Below are 20,480 nucleotides of genomic sequence, written 5' to 3'. Positions count from 1 at the left end.
CACTCTTTAAAATCATGTTCTCCCGTTACAAAATATTAAAAAATATGTACAAAAATGGTTTGTAGCTCCGCGATCTTAGCACCTCATGTGCGGAATTTCGATTGACCAATTATACCATCTGAAAGGTCAGAAATTGGTCATAAAAGGTCAGTTGGTCTCATTAATTGGTCAGCATCAGAAAATTTTTTATTAAAGATTGAAAAAACTCCACCTATGCGCGATCGGGAAGCATTCGCTGATAATTGGTCAGCTAGTATAAATAATTGGTCAGTTTAATTCAAAAAATATTCAAAAAAAAATATAATTTCGAAAAAATTTTCAATTTTTTCAACATTTGTACTAGGAGAACATAAGTGGGAATTAGTAGTTCCTGATAAGGAGAAAGGTGTGTAAGTGTTTTCACCCCGAAAGTCTAAAATTTTATTTTGGCAGAAAGATATTGGTCTGCCCACTAGAGGTCACACTCACCAAACACGGGTGTGCAGACCACTAACTTTCTGATTTACGAGGTGACAACAATTACCTTGCTATCAGGTACTACTTATTCCGTCCGTCCTTGATGTTCTCCTAGTAGAAATGTGAAAAAAATTGAAGTTTTTGAACGAAAAAAAACTAATTTTTTCATCATTTACTAGGCAAACATGCTGTGGTGGAAATTTGAAAAAAAATGAAAATAAAAATCAGATTTTGCTTAAAAGATTTAATGAACTTTTTTTTAATATATGTCCTCATCTAGTTTCGAACCAAGGGACTATATATTCGATGTCAGATACGCTAACCATTATACCATTAGGGCTCTGTTATTGGTATTAATAAATAATTATATTCATATTTTCGACTTTCTTAAATTATAACAAAAAGTAAAACTCATTTTCGGAAAATTTTGAGTAGTATTATTACAAAAAAAAATGGCAAACGAAGTTTGAAATACTTACCTATCGTGAAGTTCGAAATACTTACCTATTTTTAACTGAAATAATATTGTATAGCTACAGAGAGATGGGGAAAAATAAAATAAAAACAGGGTTTGAGTTTTCAACTTTATTTAAATGAAATCAAAATACATAAAAACTATTTACGAATTACTCAGTTCATTGATTCCAGGTACTACTGCTTTAACCACTTCGCCACCTGAATCATGTTATTTCAATCATAAATTTAATATACTTACTTTCATAATAAACTTACCTATAAATACCTAATTATAGTAATTCATATTTTCTTTAATGTAGCTTCTATTTTATATTCCTGAAATGAGTTTAAATTAAGGATATAAGGATAATGATATGAGGGTAGGTTATTGAATAATTCAAATAAAAAGTTTGAAAAAAACATATTTTATTAAAAATATTATTTGTACATATTTCACCTGAAAGAATAATATAATTATTTTATAGGATATGAAAATCGATATTGTTTTTAATTAAAAAATATAATGATGATACATTATCGGGTTAAGATTTTTTCACAAATTTTCACAATTTTGTATTAAATTAATGAATGAATACTTAAGTATTAATTTAATGATGAATCTAAAATGACAAAACAAAAGAAACTAAGTGCAAATAAAAGAAAATACGAAAAAAGGAAACTTCCCTCGGTTACTATCTAATTGAGCATCCCATTAAATTTTTTTTATTGATTCCTTTACAAGTTTATTTAATAATACATACTACAAAATTGTAAAAACAAATTTTTTTCTAGAAAATAATGAACGGTATTGTTATCAAATTTTGTGTATTTGTACCAGGAGAACATGATAAGAAAAAATTTTAAATAAAAATTTAAAAAAAAATTCATCAGTCCCTTCATGTATGCGAACCGAAGTCCTCTATAACTACAGTAAATTACGCTCTCCACTGAGCTGTCACTACTACATATGATTTATCATTAATTTAATACTAATAAAGAACAAAATTCTAAAATATTTAATAATAAAAACAAACTAATTGTTTGTTTTTTTTTTGCATGCTTGACTGTCAAATGAAATTTTATAAGATTTTGTAAAAGGAGAATATCATCAAATCTAGTTTTTAAGCTAAATTTACATCTATAATTTTTAAAAATTCGATTCTATGGGAAACATTACCTATCTCTGTGTCACAAAAAATGCACGGATTACATATAGTACTATACCGTGCATATTTTGTGACACCGAGATAGGTAATGTTTCATGTAGAATTGAATTTTTTAGTATTATTATATTTTTTCATTTTATCTGTTTTCGATAAACTTACCTAATGTTTTCGATAAACTTACCTATTGTAGTAATTGCTTTTTTTAATGTTTTATATTCCTGAAATCAGAGTTTAAATTTGGATAATGGTAAGAGGGTAGGTTATTGAATAATTCAAATAAAAAGTTTGATAAAAATCATATTTTATTAAAAATATTATTTGCACATGTTTACCTGAAAGAAGAATATAATTATTTTATAGAAAATGAAAATCGATATTTATCCGGTCAACTTAAACCATCCGAAAGTACAGTAATTCACATCCGGCTACACTAATTTTTATACTTTCGATTGCCAAAGCACTAACTATATCATGCAATGCCATGGATTGTTAAAACTACGTCGGAAAAAAGTGCGACGCATCGTTAGCGCTTAGTCTTAAATAGAACTAAAATTGAGACCGAGTATTAAAGATTACATTCTTATTTTTTATGCCTAAAATCAACACTGTAAATTTATGGAGAGGTTTAGAATGCCTTCTTCGCAGTTTTTATACTTACCGTCATTTTCATGAATTTTGTTTCTAAGGAGGCAATAAAAAAAATATTTTTTAGGATTTGAAACAGGTTTTTTTTTTTTAAATATATTTAAATAACAATACAACCAAAAATTTGCATATTTGTAATCAATCATTTTTGATAAAACTATACATTTATTTTTTATTACAATAATTAATAATTTGTTTGTTTTTGTTTTTTTTTTTTAAATTCTTTTTTGATAATTAAATTTTTTTATCTACAAAATATGTTCAGACGAGTTCTTCAACACACAATGGTCTCTGTATATCTGTATCTGTCCACACTACAGCCGCGATAGGTAGTATCTCACGTACGGTACAAGATTACACAAGGATAACAACAGGATAATCTATTTCTCGTCATCCGCGATAACACACTTTTCATTATTCGATCATCTTCACCGGTATGAAAAGAGAGGGAAATTTATTTTATGAACCACTTAATTCTTTTTTTTTAGTTTGTTTTAAATTGTGATTTTTTAAATGTGTTTATTAAAAAGTATTTGAAATATTTTTAAATTCATATTTTAATTATTAAAAATGACCGTAAATTTTATGAAGATTCCATCATATAAAACATCTTCTGCCCACGGGAGATCTTCCTTATTTCTTTATCAAATTTAATGATTTATCCCTCATTTTCAAGTTACAGTTTCTGTTATCTTTTTTTAAGACAAACTATACGAATTTCAACAAGAGTAACGACGAAGTTTCATTGTCGCATAAACAGTCAACAAAATTTTACAACGCAGTGCGAGCATAACGATTTACCTATTAAACTTACTTTACAAATATCACGAACTTCATAAAACTTTTCTTGACAACGGTTTTACACAACGACGGAAATTTTAAACTCAATTGTGTTTTTCTCTTTAGAAAAAGTTTTCAAATACTTAATTTGTGTACACAGATGAATGAACACAAAAAACACATAATAGGCACAATATCTAGGTGGGAAAATAAACCGTGGCTCCGATCTAGATCTCATCAATCAATTGTAGATATTTCTACAAATTACAATTCTAGCCTGGTGTGATAATTTTCATTAAAGTTTAGTTCGGAGAATATTTTAATTTTTTTTTTATTCGCTTGAGTTTACTTGAGACGACAAACTTTTAAAGATAGTAGAGGACAAAACGTTTTTAACCCAAAAAAGTGGACACCAAAATACGGTTTTTAGCTTTATGATTTGATTAGTGCCTAAATCGAAGTCATTAAACATTTTCGGACTAGATACCGGCCTATAAATCAAATTTATATAAAAATCAATATCAAATACTTTTAATATAACAAATATTAAGTGAAATTAAAAAACAAAATGTTAAAAAATAAAGTGGTAAATTATTTTCATGTGTTTTTATTTTGGTTTTTTTTAATTTAAAAAAAAAATGAATGGTTTAAAGGCAACTAAATATATACAAGCTGAGGCAAAAGCAGGTACAGCACTTTGGAAGTTATCCAATAATAAATAAATATATATATATGTACTTTGTTTTAAATATATATGTAATTAAATACGATTAAAATCATTAAACCAATAAAAAAATAAATAATTTACTAATAACTACGTTTAGTTAATTTAAAAAAAATAGTTCTTTATGTGATTAAAGCTCTGTGAGGGATTGATTTAACAAAGAATATTTAGTCAGATTAAAAAAGGATTCATTAAGAGAAGTTGCTACGCCAAATCCTCCTTGATAATTGAAAGTACGCGAGTTATATATAACCACAGTCAAACGATTAAACTGTTCGGTTCAAACTGATTAGGATATAGTTGAAGAAGATATTGGGTTTTTTGACAGGGCACAAAACGGTTGAACTATCATCTTTACAATTTAAGGATAACGGAGAAGTAAGCCGCGAATAGAGGATAGTTAAAACTTTAGTCATATTTTTGCACTTGTATAAGCCAAAAGAGAAATATTGAATGTTTCCATCTGACTCTGGAGAGCAGAAATAAGAACCATCTTGTATGGGGGACAAATTGAAAACTCACCAAAATAGCGCTTGTGTAGCTAAAAGGAGTTGTGAACTTCTTGATCAACTTGTTTAGGTCTTTATCGTACTTCTCAGCAATTATATCACATGCTATCGTGGAGCCACTAATTTGCTGCTTTTCGATGGACACTTTTTATATACAAAGATGGTCCTCCTTATCTCTACCCTCTTTTAACACCAAATTCTTCCAAATACATTAACACATAACCTCTAAATCTCGAGTCCACTCTTTCGGTTTAGGTGGATAATTTGATCATGAGACGGGATTCGGTTTCTTCCAAAATAACTAAATTTCATGCTAGACCACGTAAATTTTGAGTTCACATTCATAGAACATAACAACAAGTAAAAAACGAACCAAAATCGAAAAAATCACATCCAACGAATAAAAATTTGGATTTATTTATGTTCTTTTCTGACTTGTTATTGATTCCGGCATCAAAATTGACACTCCTAGTTACTTATTTCGTGCGAATTGGATCCGTTAAAAATTTATAGAAGGAGGATTTTTATCTCAATCATATTTACAGAACTCTAATCACATTGTTCTTCTCAAAAATTCCTAATATCGTGCTTTTTAAGCATATTTATTATATACGTCAATTTGATTAATCAATTTCCATTTTATATTGCACTAAAGAAAATCTTTAAACTTTCCCTTTCTCCAACTGGAGAATAAATGCTAAATCAAAAAATCACACACAGAGAATTTATCTCAAAAACTCTGATTTCACAATTCAGTCTTTATAAAATTTCCCCTCCATAATATCGAGTATCACTGTTCGTATTTACCTGATTTTTCATGGTTTAATTAAAAGATTAGTTTGTTATTTACAACGGACGAAATTCGAACACATACAACTTTTTGGCATTAAAAATAATATAAAAAAACACTGCTCGATATCGAAGTTTTAATGGAAATTGATATCAGTTTAAAAAATTTCATTTGCGAGCGTAATCCCACTGCAAAAACTGCAGCTGCCTTGCATCTCAGTTTGTGTATAACTAGAAGCAGTCTAATAAAAAAAAAACTCAAAAAAACTGCATGAGAATGAGAGAATTAATACTTTAAAGTGCGCCAACATATGATCCAGAATTTGTTTGATTAATTTGATCAATATTATTTGAGTCACAAGTCATATTGGATGAAGAAGAAGCATTTAGAAGAGCTAAATTATTATTGGCACCGAGATTTAATTGGTTGTAACATGTTGTGCATACCCGTACTGGATTATACAGTTGTTCATTTGGTAATGGGGCACTATTTTCTGAACAATCTGCACAAAATATTCGTCCACAATTCCTATACCAAAGAAAAAAGAATCACAATTTAAAAAAAATCAAATATTTGTATAAAAATTTTAGGTTGTTATTAATAACTGTCAAAAAGTGATACCAGCACTCTTTTAGTGACGAAAAAAATTATAAATAGGTTAATATTTTAGTCCATTGAAAAGTTACATTTAGGGTTACAAAAGTCAGAGGACGCGTTTTTATTTTTTAGTTGTCAAGAGGGGGGTTAGTGTAAAAACAAAACCATGTTTGTGGGGTCGAATCCATAGTCAAACCCCTTTTCTCGCGGTCGCAATCTTGTAAAAAGGAATGCAAAAAAAAAACAAAAAAACGAAGATATTAAAGAAAATAGATAAAAATTTGGAAACAAATTTTTTTTTGTCGTTATAACTTTCACCTTCCGAGTTCCAGTTTTACTTCCCTCTAAAGGTTTTTTACAAATAAAACAAACACTCATGAGGGAATAACACTTCATGCACACATAAAAAAGTCAAAATACTAATCACAAAACCCAAAATTCTGACCACAAAATTCAAATTCTTGACCTTAAAAATCAAAATTCTTTTAATGTATACTTACGAGTACTGGAGAATAGTGTCAGTTTCGCAGTGCTGTAAGGCCCTAATTAAATAAACAAAATTTAAAAACAGTTTGGAATGAAAATTATTTCTTAAAACCCGTCTATCAAAAAGCTATGATGTGATTTTTTTGTAAAATGACGACCAAAAGAAAATTTGTTCCCAAATTTTTATCTATTTTCTAAAATTACTTTGCTATTTTTGGTTTTACCACTAAAAATTACGAATCGAAGTTGTAGAGAATTTAATTTGCAACAAAACTTTCAATTTATAAATTTTCTGTGCGACGAATAGTTTCCCGATACAGCGTAAAAATTGCTTCCCCAATAACATGGATTTGACTTTACACTAACTCCTTCTTAACGCTAAGCTCAAAAAAATACAATGGGCTATTTATAGGTCCCACTAAATACAATAGAAAAACAAAAACTCCCCGAACGCAAAAGTTTGGTTATTCCGTTCCACTATCAAAACAGTTGGTGCGGTTTTATTATATCGTGTATTTTCAGTTTTTTGGGAGGATCGAGGATGTATTTTTGACAGCAAACAACCTTAAAAATACGTAAGAAATAAAACAAACCTGCAATGGTGTTTCCGTCGTCCTAACCAAAATTCTGTTTGACATCCAGTACATCGCGACACAGCATGATCTGGTACCCATAATGTTGGTGCTGAAATAATAGAATCTGGTAGATGAGAGGGTTCATCGAGTGTTTCCCATGATATATCGGAAGGTAATGATTCGTTTGCCGACATACGACCTTCGCCAGTCGAACACACTGATCCACCTACCGAACACTAAAAACAAAATTTAAAAAAAATAAACATTTGTTATTTAATCGTGGAAAACTTTTAGATTTACGTCAACTCACGGTTTCGTCATGTGCATCAGACCCGTCATTGGTACAGTGATGACATACTTGTTGAATTAACGCCATTCGTGTCGTATGTAATTCCCTTTCTAGGGCGTCTTCTTTTGCCTAAAAATGGAAAAAAAAATGATCATGTAAATAACTCTCTCAAATAACCTTTTGCAAAAGTATAGATAAGTACAAACCTTATGATCACTAACAATCTGTCGTAATCGATTTTGAATACTGCTTTGTAAGGGTGTTAAACCATCTAAATCACAATGTTTATTATTTGTTTGTGAAATAGGTGGTGTTGGTCCAGCCACCCCAGGTGGTAACGGAGGGGTACATGTATGTGATGGTGATGAAATCGATGAATAACGACCATTATTCATTGTTGATTTCTTTTTGCGAGCATATTTATCAGCAATATATCGTCTACGTTGTGAACATACTTTACACGACGTTGTAGTTACACCATCACCAAGCGCACTTGGTGAATTACGTATTGTTTCATCATTATTTGGCTCGGATCCTGTAGTTATGTTCGTCGTGGGTTGCGTTCCATTAAAATATTGATCTGGTATGATTGTTTCTGTTGATGTATCCACAGCTGCTGAGGATGTTGTCCCATTAACTAAACCATTTGTTATCACAGATGACGATGAAGATGATTCTTTGAATGATTGTCTTCTACCATCAATAACATCAACCATCGGCGTCATGTTCGTGAATTCAATTAAATCATGTGCGGTCGTTGAATAATTTTTATTAATTCCATTACTTAAAAAATTTATTTCATGTCGATTTTCAAGATTTGGCTTTTCGTCATCGTCATGATTTATTTGTTTTACATTTAGTTTTTCATCACCATTAACGATATTATTTAAAATTTCATGATGATTGTTTAATACGGAACCAGTTTCATCATGTTCTTCCACATGTGTATGATTGATTTCGGTATCATCTTCGACGGATTCTAGATCTGGTGTTTTATCATCTGAATTATCATCACATAATGATAATGTTTCTAATTTACTGGAAAAAAAAGTATAACAACTTTATTTAGTAAACAATTCACAGAGCTTATAAGACAACATCAAACTTGGGTTCCCCAGCTAATACGACCCAGGGTGACTCTGACTTATAAAATATTTTTGTAAAATCTAAGAACGATCTAACAAATAAAAATATTCATGAAATTTAAATTTGGTTCAAATATTTTTCTTCCGTAATTTTAATGACTGGACATTTCAACTAAACCATTATTTTAGTAATTATTAGTAATATTCCCTATTTCAAACGGTACTAAGTATTAAGATTTTAATTTTTAATAGAATCTAACTTCATCTCGGGTCCTACCTATCCTCGGGTTTTATTGCGGCCATTTTGAAATAATGTATATTATCAATATCTCCGGTTTCTACTTCATATAACCATAAGAATCATAAAACTTGAATTAGGTTAAAAAAATACAACTATTTAATTTTTGAAGTTATCTAAAATAGTATATGGCCTAAATTGAAGCTGACTGACTAATGTATACAAACCTATGAAAATCCGCGGAAATAATTTCTGTTTATTTTGCAGTTTAAATTTTAAAATATATATCCTTCGCGATTTAATTCTACTTTGTAAAAATGATAAAAGTTAGTAAACTTACATGCTATCAGTTAAAATATTAGGATCACTTGAGCGTCGTGGTGTATTATAAATGATATCAGCTGCCATATTTTGTAAATCATTAAATGAACGTGTTTTAGTCATTGAAATGCTAATATCACTGCTGACACTACTTTCACGTATATTTACAAAACCCGTATTATGTGTGCCACCATTTTGATGTCCATTCTGTTGTCCATGTCCATTACTATTACTACCACTTTGATTTTTAACACTTGAATTAGCAGCACCACCAGATTCTAATGATGTATCTATTTCTAATGAACCTAAATACATTTCAGACCATAAATGTAAATCACGTATATTATATGATGGCCATAGCACCTAAAAATATAAACAAAAAAACATTTAATTTAACCAATTATTTAATCAATTTAGGTGAAAAACTTCTTCGATTAAAAAAAAGTAAAGCACTATAGAATACAGTGGCTTAGTGTCTTACATCACAATAAGCCCTAGTCCCCTAAGAATCCATAAAATTATATAAATATTACCTGTTCGTTTTCATTGACAACAGGTGAATACAAATGATTCCTAAAATTGATATCAGTCAAAAATGGCCATACACCAAATGTACTCGTATAAATTTGATTTTTCTCACGTTCCTGTCGAGAATTACATAGAAATGTTCCAAACAAATTTGAATACGTATGTTTTGCTAATTTTACCTAATAAATAAAAAAATTACAATATTATTTAGTAGAATATAAAAAGTATTTCTAACTAACCAAGAAACCCTGAAAAACGCAGAATTACACCATCAGCGGAATAATATTCTGGGAATGATTTACCAAACTCTTACAAATTTTTCAGTTTTTCAAGACTACTTAGTTTCTTAAAGTTTTAATTTTTGTTATCGATTATTTTGTACTTACTAAATACGTTTGAGAAAATTCAAAACTACATGGAAATTGATGTAACAATTGATGGACGCAGTCCAACCATTGTAAAAATACTGGACAACGTTCATTAGGATCATCTTGTCCAACAGCATGTCCACAACGATCCGCAAATTTATGTCCAAAATCTAACCATTCACGTTCACATAATACACGAAATCCCTGCAAATCATAATCGAACGTGATTTGTAACAATTCTTGGATTTATAATTGCTTTACAGGGTGCTCAACGTTCCTACATGTTTTAAAATTCTGTAGTGTTTAAGCTAATAATTATAATTTACAACAATTTAATTAACTTAGCTAATTTAGTTATAATTTGCAACAATTTTAACCAATATTTAAAGGGTGACATCTTTTAGACACGGTCTAGCTCTGAAAGAGTTTCAAATCAATCAATTTTAAAACATATAGTATTTTAATATACCTCAATAGTTCGATAATAAGGGTCCAATAACAATTGTCCAAGTGCAACAATTTGTGGTGTACGATCCCAGCCATCACTACAATGTACAAGTACAGGACGTCCTTCACGTTCAATTGCAGATGCTAAAACACTAGCAGCACGCATTAAACCTGACATATGATGTAACCAGCGTGTACCTTCTAATAAACTAAACCAACTAGAAATACAAATAAATCAAATTATTAATTTTGAATCCTTAATAATAATACAAAAAAAACGTTTTTGAAGACATACTTTGGTTGATCAGCTGGTGATGCACATAACTGTCGCATTGCTTGGAAACTTTTACGAATCGAATGTATATTTGCTAAATTCATAAATTCTATGTCACAACTTGGATAGTATTCAGGACATTCGCAGCCTCCACCACGTGCACGATTTGCTACAGCTGTTGTGTACGAGCGTGCGTCCATAATTAACACTTTCTATAATAAAATTATAGGGAAATCAAAATTATTAGTAAAATCATTCTAAAAATTAACTTTAAAATATATTCAACTAAGATGGAGTAATCTCCAGAACGTGTTTTTCAAATTTTAAAAAGTCTTTCAAATAAAAAATTCACGTAATAAAGATAACATTTAAACAAAATTATTAACAAAAACATTAGTATTGATTAACTGTTTTCATCGAAGCCACAGTTCATTGAAGGATTTTTATCGATTAATAAATTAATAAATTTACGAATTGTTATTTGTTTAAGGAATATTTCAATCACGCTCTTGGATATCAACTTTAGTACGACCCGAAATTAGAGTCTGCATCTCCCGAAAGAAATATTTCCGCTTTATAGTCAACAGTACAGCACTCTTTTTGTTAAATGTTTAATACATTCTTGAAACTTCGCGAGTGACTCACTTTTGGTGAGTCTATCAAACTTTCTATGACTTTTTTCGAAAATACTGTGTTTTCAAATGAGTATGATATCATATTTAAGCTATCGGTCTGAAAAAAAAGCAGCAGGGAATTTGTCGGGCACTATAACCACTTGATAGCATTAACAATTATTAAACAATCCAGCAAAAAGGGACCATCTCCGGCCACTACTCCATGAATCATTTGATACTGTTTAAGAACAGCAGAAGTGTCGGAAAGGTCGCCAAAGAAAAGCTGGAGAAGATGAGACATCGTTTCTTCCACCTCCCTACTGTGGCAGCTCCTATAATAATCGTGATACACTGTCAGGTCCAGGAGTTCAGCGTACCTGCTGCCTAGCTAGTGTCCTATAATAACCGCAACAATTTTGTTTATAGAGGCTCTTTGAAGGGATATTACACCTTCGGAACGTCTACGATTGTACTCAGACCATATCTGTCTTGTAGTACTACAAATACAGTCCTCCCTACAACTAAGATTGTCCTTTTTTAAGATATCCTCTTTAAGGAGCAGCTGGTAGTTCGTAGACGGAATTCCCGGATGTTTATTGATTCTTATCATTTCCAGCAAGCTCGCCGGGTTGTTGTTCCTCCAGCTCATTTAAGGGCGTTCGAGATTGAACAGCAGTGAAAATGACGCTAAGAACTATTGTTTTAAAATTGTTGTAGGCTGTTCTTGACATGCTTAGAGGTGTATTCGCAAAAGTTATCTTTTTCACAGATTATTTCGAAGTGAAAACCTCTATTAAATCTTCTAATTAGCTATTTAAATTTTTTGTTATTTGCCCTTCGCGCTACCAAAATATTATATTTCCCAAAAAAATAATACTGTTATTATTAATCAATAAAAAACCTGCAATTTACAATAGTTCAACTGACTTTACTATATTTTCAGTGATCACACTGTATACTCACTCTCACAATATACAGTACGATTCATGAAAAACGAACAAATTGTAAAACAAACAAAAAATTAAAATCGAATTACCTGGTAAATTACTCCTCAATTTTTTTTTATTAAAAAAATAAAAATAATTTTAAAAAATATACTAAAATTGTTAAATTACTTTTCCTTCAGAGAGTGTTCCACTAGTTGTAGTTGTTGTTGGAGATGATGACGTAGTAGTATTTGAATGATTAGTTGTGATTGTATTTAATGGTGATAAATTATCTTCTATGTTGCTTGTCAATGAATGTGGTGATGAATCTAATGATAAATGTACATCTAGCATTGATTGAGCACCACGATCAAAAGTACATGCGTCCGCCATTGCTTTTAATAGATCTTCATCTTCACCAGAACGCCAACCTAACCAACCGACTTCTGGTTGACTACAACGTGCAATTACTGCACCATTACCAGTATGTCTGCATAAAAAAAAAAAAACATTAATTACTGTTGAATATTTGTTCAAAAATAAAATTAATTTCTTAGTTATTATATCCTGTATATACTAAGTTTAGTGTCAAGTTTGTAACACTTAAAAATATTGATGCTAACAATAAAATTTTTGTATAGGTTTTCATAAAATCACCTTAAGATTCCATTTCCGATTTGGTCCGCCCAAAAACGAAAAAAGATATCAAGCTGAAATTTTTATAGCGTGCTCAGGGCATACAAAGTTTAAATACTCATCATCAACAATTGGGGCTTATAATATAGAGTAAGTTTTTTTTATATTAGAAACATTTCGATTTGTTTTCAATTACCTCCATACAATAACTGGTATACGCCTCGAACTACGGAATCGTGCAACCATTTCCAATGTTTCATCAGTAATACATGCTGGTACTAACAATAATGGCGGATAAGATGGACATAGGCGGTAGTTACTATTCGCTTGTGTAATACGCCATGCTCCGTGTGTATCAAACCTGCAAATTTATAAAATATTAACAAAAATATCCCCTAAGCATTGCCGTACAGATACAGTCCTTTAATTACGGAATCAAATGCCATAAGCAAATATATTTATTTTAAAAGTATTTTTGTAAACGTTACCGGATTAAAGATTGTTATGCTCTCAAAGTAACACCTTACTAAATGACCTTAATTTGACATAGATTTTCAAGATCATTTAAAAATCAATATTCATAATAAATTTATAAGAATCTATATCGAAACTAGTTATTTCCAAAAATATAAATTATGGCATTCATTTCCGAATTTAAAGATATTTATTCTACTAACTAACCTTAAACGTTCGACTTCTTTTTTAAATAATTGTTCACATGTTAGCGGTATTTCACCTTTTAAACGTGAAATGATATCAACATCACCAATTTCCGTGGTCCATGCATAAAATGCGAATGCAAATAAGTCGTGTAATGAAGAGGGTGTTTGGGTAACACGATTTAATCGTTTAAACCACTCCATACATTGTTCGTTTGTAGAAAATGTACACCTGTAAAATAAAAACAGAATTTTAATTAAAAATTGAATTTTCTTCTACTTTTCAGCGGCTGATCAAAAGAGTTCTTAAATAATATCCAGGAAATGTGAAATTGGTTAAGAATTTAAGATACTTAAAGGATTCCGTAACAAATTGCAAATAGTGCAATAGACAAGTAACCCGATGATCGTGTTTAGACTAAAACCAAGACCTCCTAAAAATCGAATAAGCAACCCTGTTAAGCTTCAGTCACCAATAATATACTAACGAGAATCTGAAGTCCAAACTGGCGCTTATTCATATTGTATCGTAGCCCTTAAGAAGAGTGTTTGGTGTTATTGCTCAGAACACGAGATAGGATTATTAAATAATAATAATAAGAGTATTTCTCGTTAATATCAACTAAATGGTGAAAAGTATTGAAGAGGAAGCTCGGTTACAAGTCTTCCACACTGATACATCGAACGGACTCTTGCTTTGTAGGTCACTATTATAGAAATTCACAAGGAAGAATATGTGTAGTTGAAAGCGCATCATAGCTTTGAGTAAAGATTGAAAAGTGAATGAATTAATAATTTTTAAGACCTATCAGTAGCCGTACAAAAATCAACAAGCGAACAGAATAACGATATCGTACCTAGTTCTAGTTACTGAACTATAAATCGACCGGAAAAATACAGCATAAATCGCTTTGCATTGCCCCAGATTAGTTCATTATGCATTATTATTTGGTTAAAGTGACGCCGTTGCTATCAACACGATACCTCTCTATCAATGATATGAACAGATTGTATTTTTTTGAACTGTATATACGCATCAAGAAGATGATTGCTTTATGTAACTATACAGTATGTTTACTAAAACATTTCTAGCGGAGAATCGATGTTAAATAAGGCCTCAGCGAGGGGCATATGTGGACCAAAAACTAGGAAGTGACTAAACAATTTTTTAAATGCTTTTTTGGCTTAAAATTGTCATCTAGTAAGTATGTTTGGCCTGTGAATACGAATCCGATGTCAGATTACACGGATTCTGTCACTGCTTTCGAAAATCATGTCATTTTTATCGTCCAAACTGTGCTCTAAGGAAATTTTTGATCTCTGATTACGAATCAGATGTCAGATTGCACAGAACTAACTTGAGAATATACAATAAAACAGAATTGAACAATAAACAACATATTCAGTAAACGCGCAACCCTCTACACGCGTGTCCAACTCTCACTTGACAAAGTTTTTCTATCAATTTACATTTTTAAAAACTACAACCCGTACGTATCATAAAAAATATAGAAAACATTTCCGTTTCATTGACTATCTAAGTAAATAAAATTAGTTTGCAAGTTCAATAATATTTGTATTTCTAATCAGACAAAATAAAATTCAATGATTTCTAATCAATAAGATAATAATAATATAAAATTATTATTTAATCTAAAAATAATATTTGAAATACATTAGATTTAAGAAAATGATTTTTTTTTAATATTTTTTATTTTATCCAGAAGTGATATTTATAGAGAACCTGATATATTTTATATTATAATTCTTCAACATATTTTTTATTAAGATATCTCTTATCATCATTTAAATTAACATAACTCTTAGTGGATTTGATAACAATTACAAAGTATGTTGTTTTTGAAAATATTATCACGATTAATTGATCCTTTTTTTTATTTACACTGTTGATAATTATGCAATTTTTTTATGGAGTGTCTTAAAATAATACAAAATGGGCATAAGCCTAAATTTTTAGAAGAAAAAAATTGTTCAAGGGTTGTCATCCACAATCATCACAGAATGTCAACGGGCAACCCAGAGAATTGTGATCAATAAGCATCCAGGTCAAGATTGCCAAAAAATTTTCATTCAAGCCGCACCATCTATATACAAAAGTAGCAAAATAGTATGAAATATCGGACAATCATCAATTAATGGATGTTTTCTTAGTTTTCGTGAATCTATTCGCGACTCTTTTAGTGTATGGACGCCCTTTCACCAAAAACTTTGTTTAGATCGTTCCCACATAAGTTTTCGATACATGTAACAAAATAAATTTCCTGAAAAAGAGTAGAGTTTGCGATTTATCTATCAAATTAAATTTTGGAGCGTATCCATGCTCACACTATCCAAAACAACACACTTGAACAATCACAGTATCCTGGAATAACCTAACCATAACTTTTCGAGGAAATATAAAATAAAATTTAAAAACGATCGAATCTAGGGAATCATGGCCCTTATCTAACATTGAAAATTAAAAAAATTGTATATAAAGATTTCTTATTTAAGTATAAAATTGTTTGTATAGATTTTGAAAAAAATGTTCACCTGCCGTTTGAAATTATTCTGATTTCCAACAATATAACATCAAGATAATAATTAAATCTCGTTTATAAGTATTTCAAAGCAAAATGACTCGAACTGATTTTATTTCTTTTAGTAAATTACATAGTAAATGCTACCATATGTTATAGTAAATTTCAACTATTTATACAAATAAATAAAATTGAAGTGTCTGTTTGTAATGCAAAAATAACAGCTTTTTACTTAATATATCTGAATGTTTATTTATACGCGGGTACTAATAGCAAAAGATCAATTTTAAACATTTTTGCCTGTCTCTCTCTTTGTTTCTTCTGGTTAATTTCAAAAAGCGTTGGACTGCTAGCCAATGTGGGGTCCCTAGGCAAATTGCCTACTCCGCCTATGATGTTTTCTCCCCTACGGGCAGAAAGTAACAACTTTTATCCTGCTGTGCTACACGAAGTTGCCGCTTTTCGCTTTCACACTACGGGAGCGAATAAAGAATGGCTCCGCTGGGGGTGACAATGAGACATTCTTTAAATTTGCTCCCTAGATGTGTAATATACTATTAAAGAAGAGTGTAAAGTAAGCTCTGAAGCCGAAAACTGAGTAAGTAGGTCAAGAGGACTTTATTGTGATCAAGGAGGAACATTGTGTAGTGGTATTTATTTAGATTGAAATTGAAAAGGATAAAGGAATAATAAAAAAAAATAAAAGAATGCTTACCTAACAGTTCTAGCCTCCTTGCACTGAATATGTAGATAAAAAATATCACGTACTTCACAAATATCAATTAAACCAAGTGGAATATTGTAGACAACACCTAAATTTTCAATATATAACCGATAATTGGTTAATGCAAGTAAACCATCAGCTGATACACCTAATAATGATACGGATTCACCACGTAACGGTGTGAAGGGCACACATAGACCATCAATATCACTTGTCAATGGACTCAATGGATATTTGTACGATGCTCCACGCTGTTGGAGATCGTTGTCACAATCTTTCATTGCTTCATCCATTACACTATTTAAACAAATCAAATTTTAAATTGGTTATTTTTTTAATCAAAATTCAATCTTAACACTTTCCCTGTCGAGAGCTACTATTTGGGTAACACTTTACTTTGTGATTAATACTAGTACATTTAATAAGCCGGAAAATGTGGAAAAGTGGTGGAATGGAACAGTTTCAATTTCAATAATTTTTGTTTGTACGTATTCATTAGACCTTCAGGAGCACTCAGCTTCACTTATCTTTGCATTAGTATGAAAAATGAGAAAATTAGGGTAGTTTTCCCACCCCCAAAGCACTCCAAATAGAAACAGTAAAAAATAATTTTAAATGTCAAAATTTCACCCCGTAAATTGCCTCCAAAGGGTTTCTAAAGTCATTGATCATGAATTCGGAGTTTAAAAACTAGCTTAAGATGGATGCAACCCCATTAAAACCACTGCTAGAAGTAATAAAGATTAAAATTATGAATTTTCTAAATTTTTTTATCATTGCCACTTCTAGGAGCGGTTTTAATGGGGTTATAATCATCCTCAGTTGCTTGTTGACTTCGGATTCGTGATCAGCGACCCCAAAAATAGTAATATATAGAGATTGTTCATAGTAACGCATAGGTTAATTCAGCTAAATGTTCCTGAAGGTCGGATCTGTTCCACCACTTTTCCACATTTAATGGTATTTTCCGGTTTATTTACTGTATTATACATCATGTTAACAAAATGGCAGTACTGCCATTCTATAATTTACGACTCAAATGTTACCAAATAGTAACACTTTTAAATGATTTCATAGTACAAGTAAATTCGTTTGACCCAGTGCAATACATACAAATAATTTTAAACCTTTACCAGGACTACCTAACGGTAATGCCATTGAAAATCACCTTATGAAAAGCGTTAAGTAGCGAGCCTCGTAGCCCTCTGAATACTCTGATACCGCGACCATAGAAGCCGATTTATCTCGAATAATTTTAAAATGTTACAATAAAAATATTTTCAATTTCTGAGGTTGGATTCTAAAATTTTCGAAAAAATCGATTTAAGATAAACACTGGCATCACAACCATAGGAGCCTCCCTATCTAGCATGATTTTAAAATATTCACACATTTCCCGAAGTCACGATAAGAACTGCTAAAAAAATCTAGTGTAAGGTTTGGGACTCAAGAGTCTTTGAGACTCTTTTTAGAATATTAAAATCACAATATTTTTAAAGGGATTTACATTTTTCATTAAATGTTTTCTAGTACTTCTTACTTTATTCTTCCATACCGAGATCCACTTTTCATAAGGTGTTGTTGAGATCCTTTGACTTTTGGTCAAAATTGTTTCATTTTACTATTCTAAACACATCATAAGTTGAATGATTTGATATGTGACTGACACTACATTTGAGTTGACCCAAAATGTATGTTGTAATGTTGTATTTTGCGTCATATTATAAATTTAAGTAAAAAATCTCTCTCTCTCTCTCTCTAGAATATATGATTTATTTAACAAAACGCAAATGTGGCTATTTCTACATACTTAAGGAAATCGCTTTCAAGAGAGTTTTTAAACTTCGAATATCTTCATCTACGCAAGATCTATGATTTTAAATTGTATCTGTGGTCAAATTACATAAAACAAATTATTGAAAAATGGTAAAATAAAGAACCTTAATATTTAAGAATCAAATTTATTAGAAAAATAATTTGGATTGCAAAATATTTGTATTTTATTGTTGTGATTTAAAAGAAAAGAAACCTTAGAAATTAATATTACAGGACACAAGATACTTAACTAGGAACAATTAATAATAAACAAAAAGTTACTAATAAGCATTTTTAAAAAAAAAGTGATTTTATGCATACCTAGGGAGGTCCTTCAAAATTTTGTATATTAAAAAAACCCACAGAACTCAGATTAATTGGACCAAATTTCTTTTAACTTGAACACGATGAACACACGATTGATGTACAAAAAAAGCTAAATTTAGCAACATTTTAGGAACAAGAAAAGTGAGAGTAAACATAAATTAACATAATTCCAATCAAAAATATATCTGCGAAATCTCATTAAAATTTATCAGTCAGGGTTATTATGATTAAAAAAAAATTGAACCATCTCTGAAAATTGTTAGATTAGGACGTTTTAAATGGGGTCAATCTGCATCATACTGACATCTGTCACATGGCAAAATATTGACCTTATACAATTTTACTACAAACATACAGGACTTTTAAAATTTATTTTTTTTAAGGAGTAAAATTTAAGGAATAACAAAACATATTTTTCTAGCTTTAGTAAGCTACACTTTTCCCGAACTAATTTAGAGCAATTGCAAAAAAAATTGTGTCAAATGTAGAAACAATTAAAATTATCCGAATTACCTTACCAATACAAATTAAAACTTGATTGAATGTCAACCTAGTTTTAATTTTATTCCTTCCTGAAAGATCGATGTCTTAGAATTTGCAAAACGTATGTTTAGGATGACGAAATGAAACATTTTGATCAAAAATCAAACTTGCATAAAACTTCTAATAAGTCTTTGACCCTTATTAAACTAGTATTCAAAATTTTTGAAAACAAAAGAAAATTTTTATCAAAAAAAAAAAATTTGTATTCACCTATTATTTCAGATGACCCATTTTTTTTTTAGTTTCAACGAAAGTCCCACGAGTATGAAAATTGATTATTTTGCAGTTTCGAACAAAGTGACAACTGTTTAAAAAATTTCTTTTTTGTGTAATGTCCTACCTTGAATCAAGGATTTTCTGAGTGAAACACACACGTAAGTCAAAATACACAATACATGATTCAATGTCATTTAACTTGACCAAAAAGCAAAACAAATTCAAGTAATTCCGTTCAAAATGTAAACAATCAAATCAAATATGTTTATTTAGAACACACACAACAGTTTTGTAGTATGATGAGCCAAATTTTTATTATGGATCCTTGTCTATGTCACTAACCAAATTGTATTTTTATTACAAATGTCCTCCGTCTGTCGTGTCTGTTGAGTGTTGTGAGAACAAGAACAACGTACTATATCTATCTATCTTTTATTATCTTATCTTTGTTACACTTCAGACTTCAGCCATGAGTGAGATTTTTTTTTAATACCACCAAAATGAAATTTATTAATTATTTTACTTGGAATTAATTTTGAATTCTATTTTTGAACATATTTTAGAGATATTCAACAATTATATAATGAAATATTTACATTTAAAATTTTACTAAATGATATGGCATAAATTTAGTGTTGGAATGAGCAAAACTGATTTAGAAATTAATTCATTTAGGTATCCAATTCTTTTACAATGAGTTCACTAAATTTAAATCATAATTACTCAAAGCTCTGATAACCAATAAT

General features: G+C 30.1%; 1 protein-coding gene across 3 annotated transcripts; it reads right to left on the bottom strand.

Moving 5' to 3' along the window:
- Positions 1 to 2,927: 2,927 nt before the first annotated feature.
- LOC123301854 (myotubularin-related protein 4) lies at positions 2,928 to 20,107 on the bottom strand. Of its 3 annotated transcripts, XM_044884783.1 has the most exons (15): positions 19,729 to 20,107; positions 16,825 to 17,130; positions 13,592 to 13,801; positions 13,107 to 13,271; positions 12,464 to 12,764; positions 10,756 to 10,946; positions 10,483 to 10,678; positions 10,032 to 10,217; positions 9,651 to 9,824; positions 9,137 to 9,480; positions 7,680 to 8,511; positions 7,495 to 7,602; positions 7,203 to 7,420; positions 5,973 to 6,054; positions 2,928 to 3,149 (listed from the first exon to the last, which is right to left on the bottom strand). In XM_044884783.1, exons 2-15 carry the CDS (start codon positions 17,124 to 17,126, stop codon positions 3,138 to 3,140), a joined length of 3,321 nt encoding a protein of 1,106 aa, XP_044740718.1. In that variant the 5' UTR covers positions 17,127 to 17,130; positions 19,729 to 20,107; the 3' UTR covers positions 2,928 to 3,137. The 3 variants fall into 3 exon arrangements, with proteins under 3 accessions (XP_044740718.1, XP_044740716.1, XP_044740717.1); XM_044884781.1 differs by lacking the exon at positions 2,928 to 3,149 and having other exon boundaries at positions 4,322 to 6,054; XM_044884782.1 differs by lacking the exon at positions 2,928 to 3,149 and having other exon boundaries at positions 4,322 to 6,054; positions 19,859 to 20,107.
- Positions 20,108 to 20,480: the final 373 nt, after the last annotated feature.

The sequence above is a fragment of the Chrysoperla carnea genome, chromosome 5 (genome assembly GCF_905475395.1).
Source record: "Chrysoperla carnea chromosome 5, inChrCarn1.1, whole genome shotgun sequence".
NCBI lineage: Eukaryota > Metazoa > Arthropoda > Insecta > Neuroptera > Chrysopidae > Chrysoperla > Chrysoperla carnea.
Note: the sequence above shows the minus strand (reverse complement) of the source record. Positions and strands in the feature narration are given on the sequence as shown.

What these genes read in the sequence shown, in the direction of transcription:
- LOC123301854 (XM_044884781.1), bottom strand. Translation starts at nt 17,126, where the DNA reads ATGGATGAAGCAATGAAAGATTGTGACAACGATCTCCAACAGCGTGGA. An exon ending in AAGGAGGCTAGAACTGTTAG is followed by an intron (nt 13,802 to 16,824) that starts GTAAGCATTCTT and finishes TTTATTTTACAG; the next exon opens with GTGTACATTTTCTACAAACG. An exon ending in CTTATTATCGAACTATTGAG is followed by an intron (nt 10,218 to 10,482) that starts GTATATTAAAAT and finishes TATGATTTGCAG; the next exon opens with GGATTTCGTGTATTATGTGA.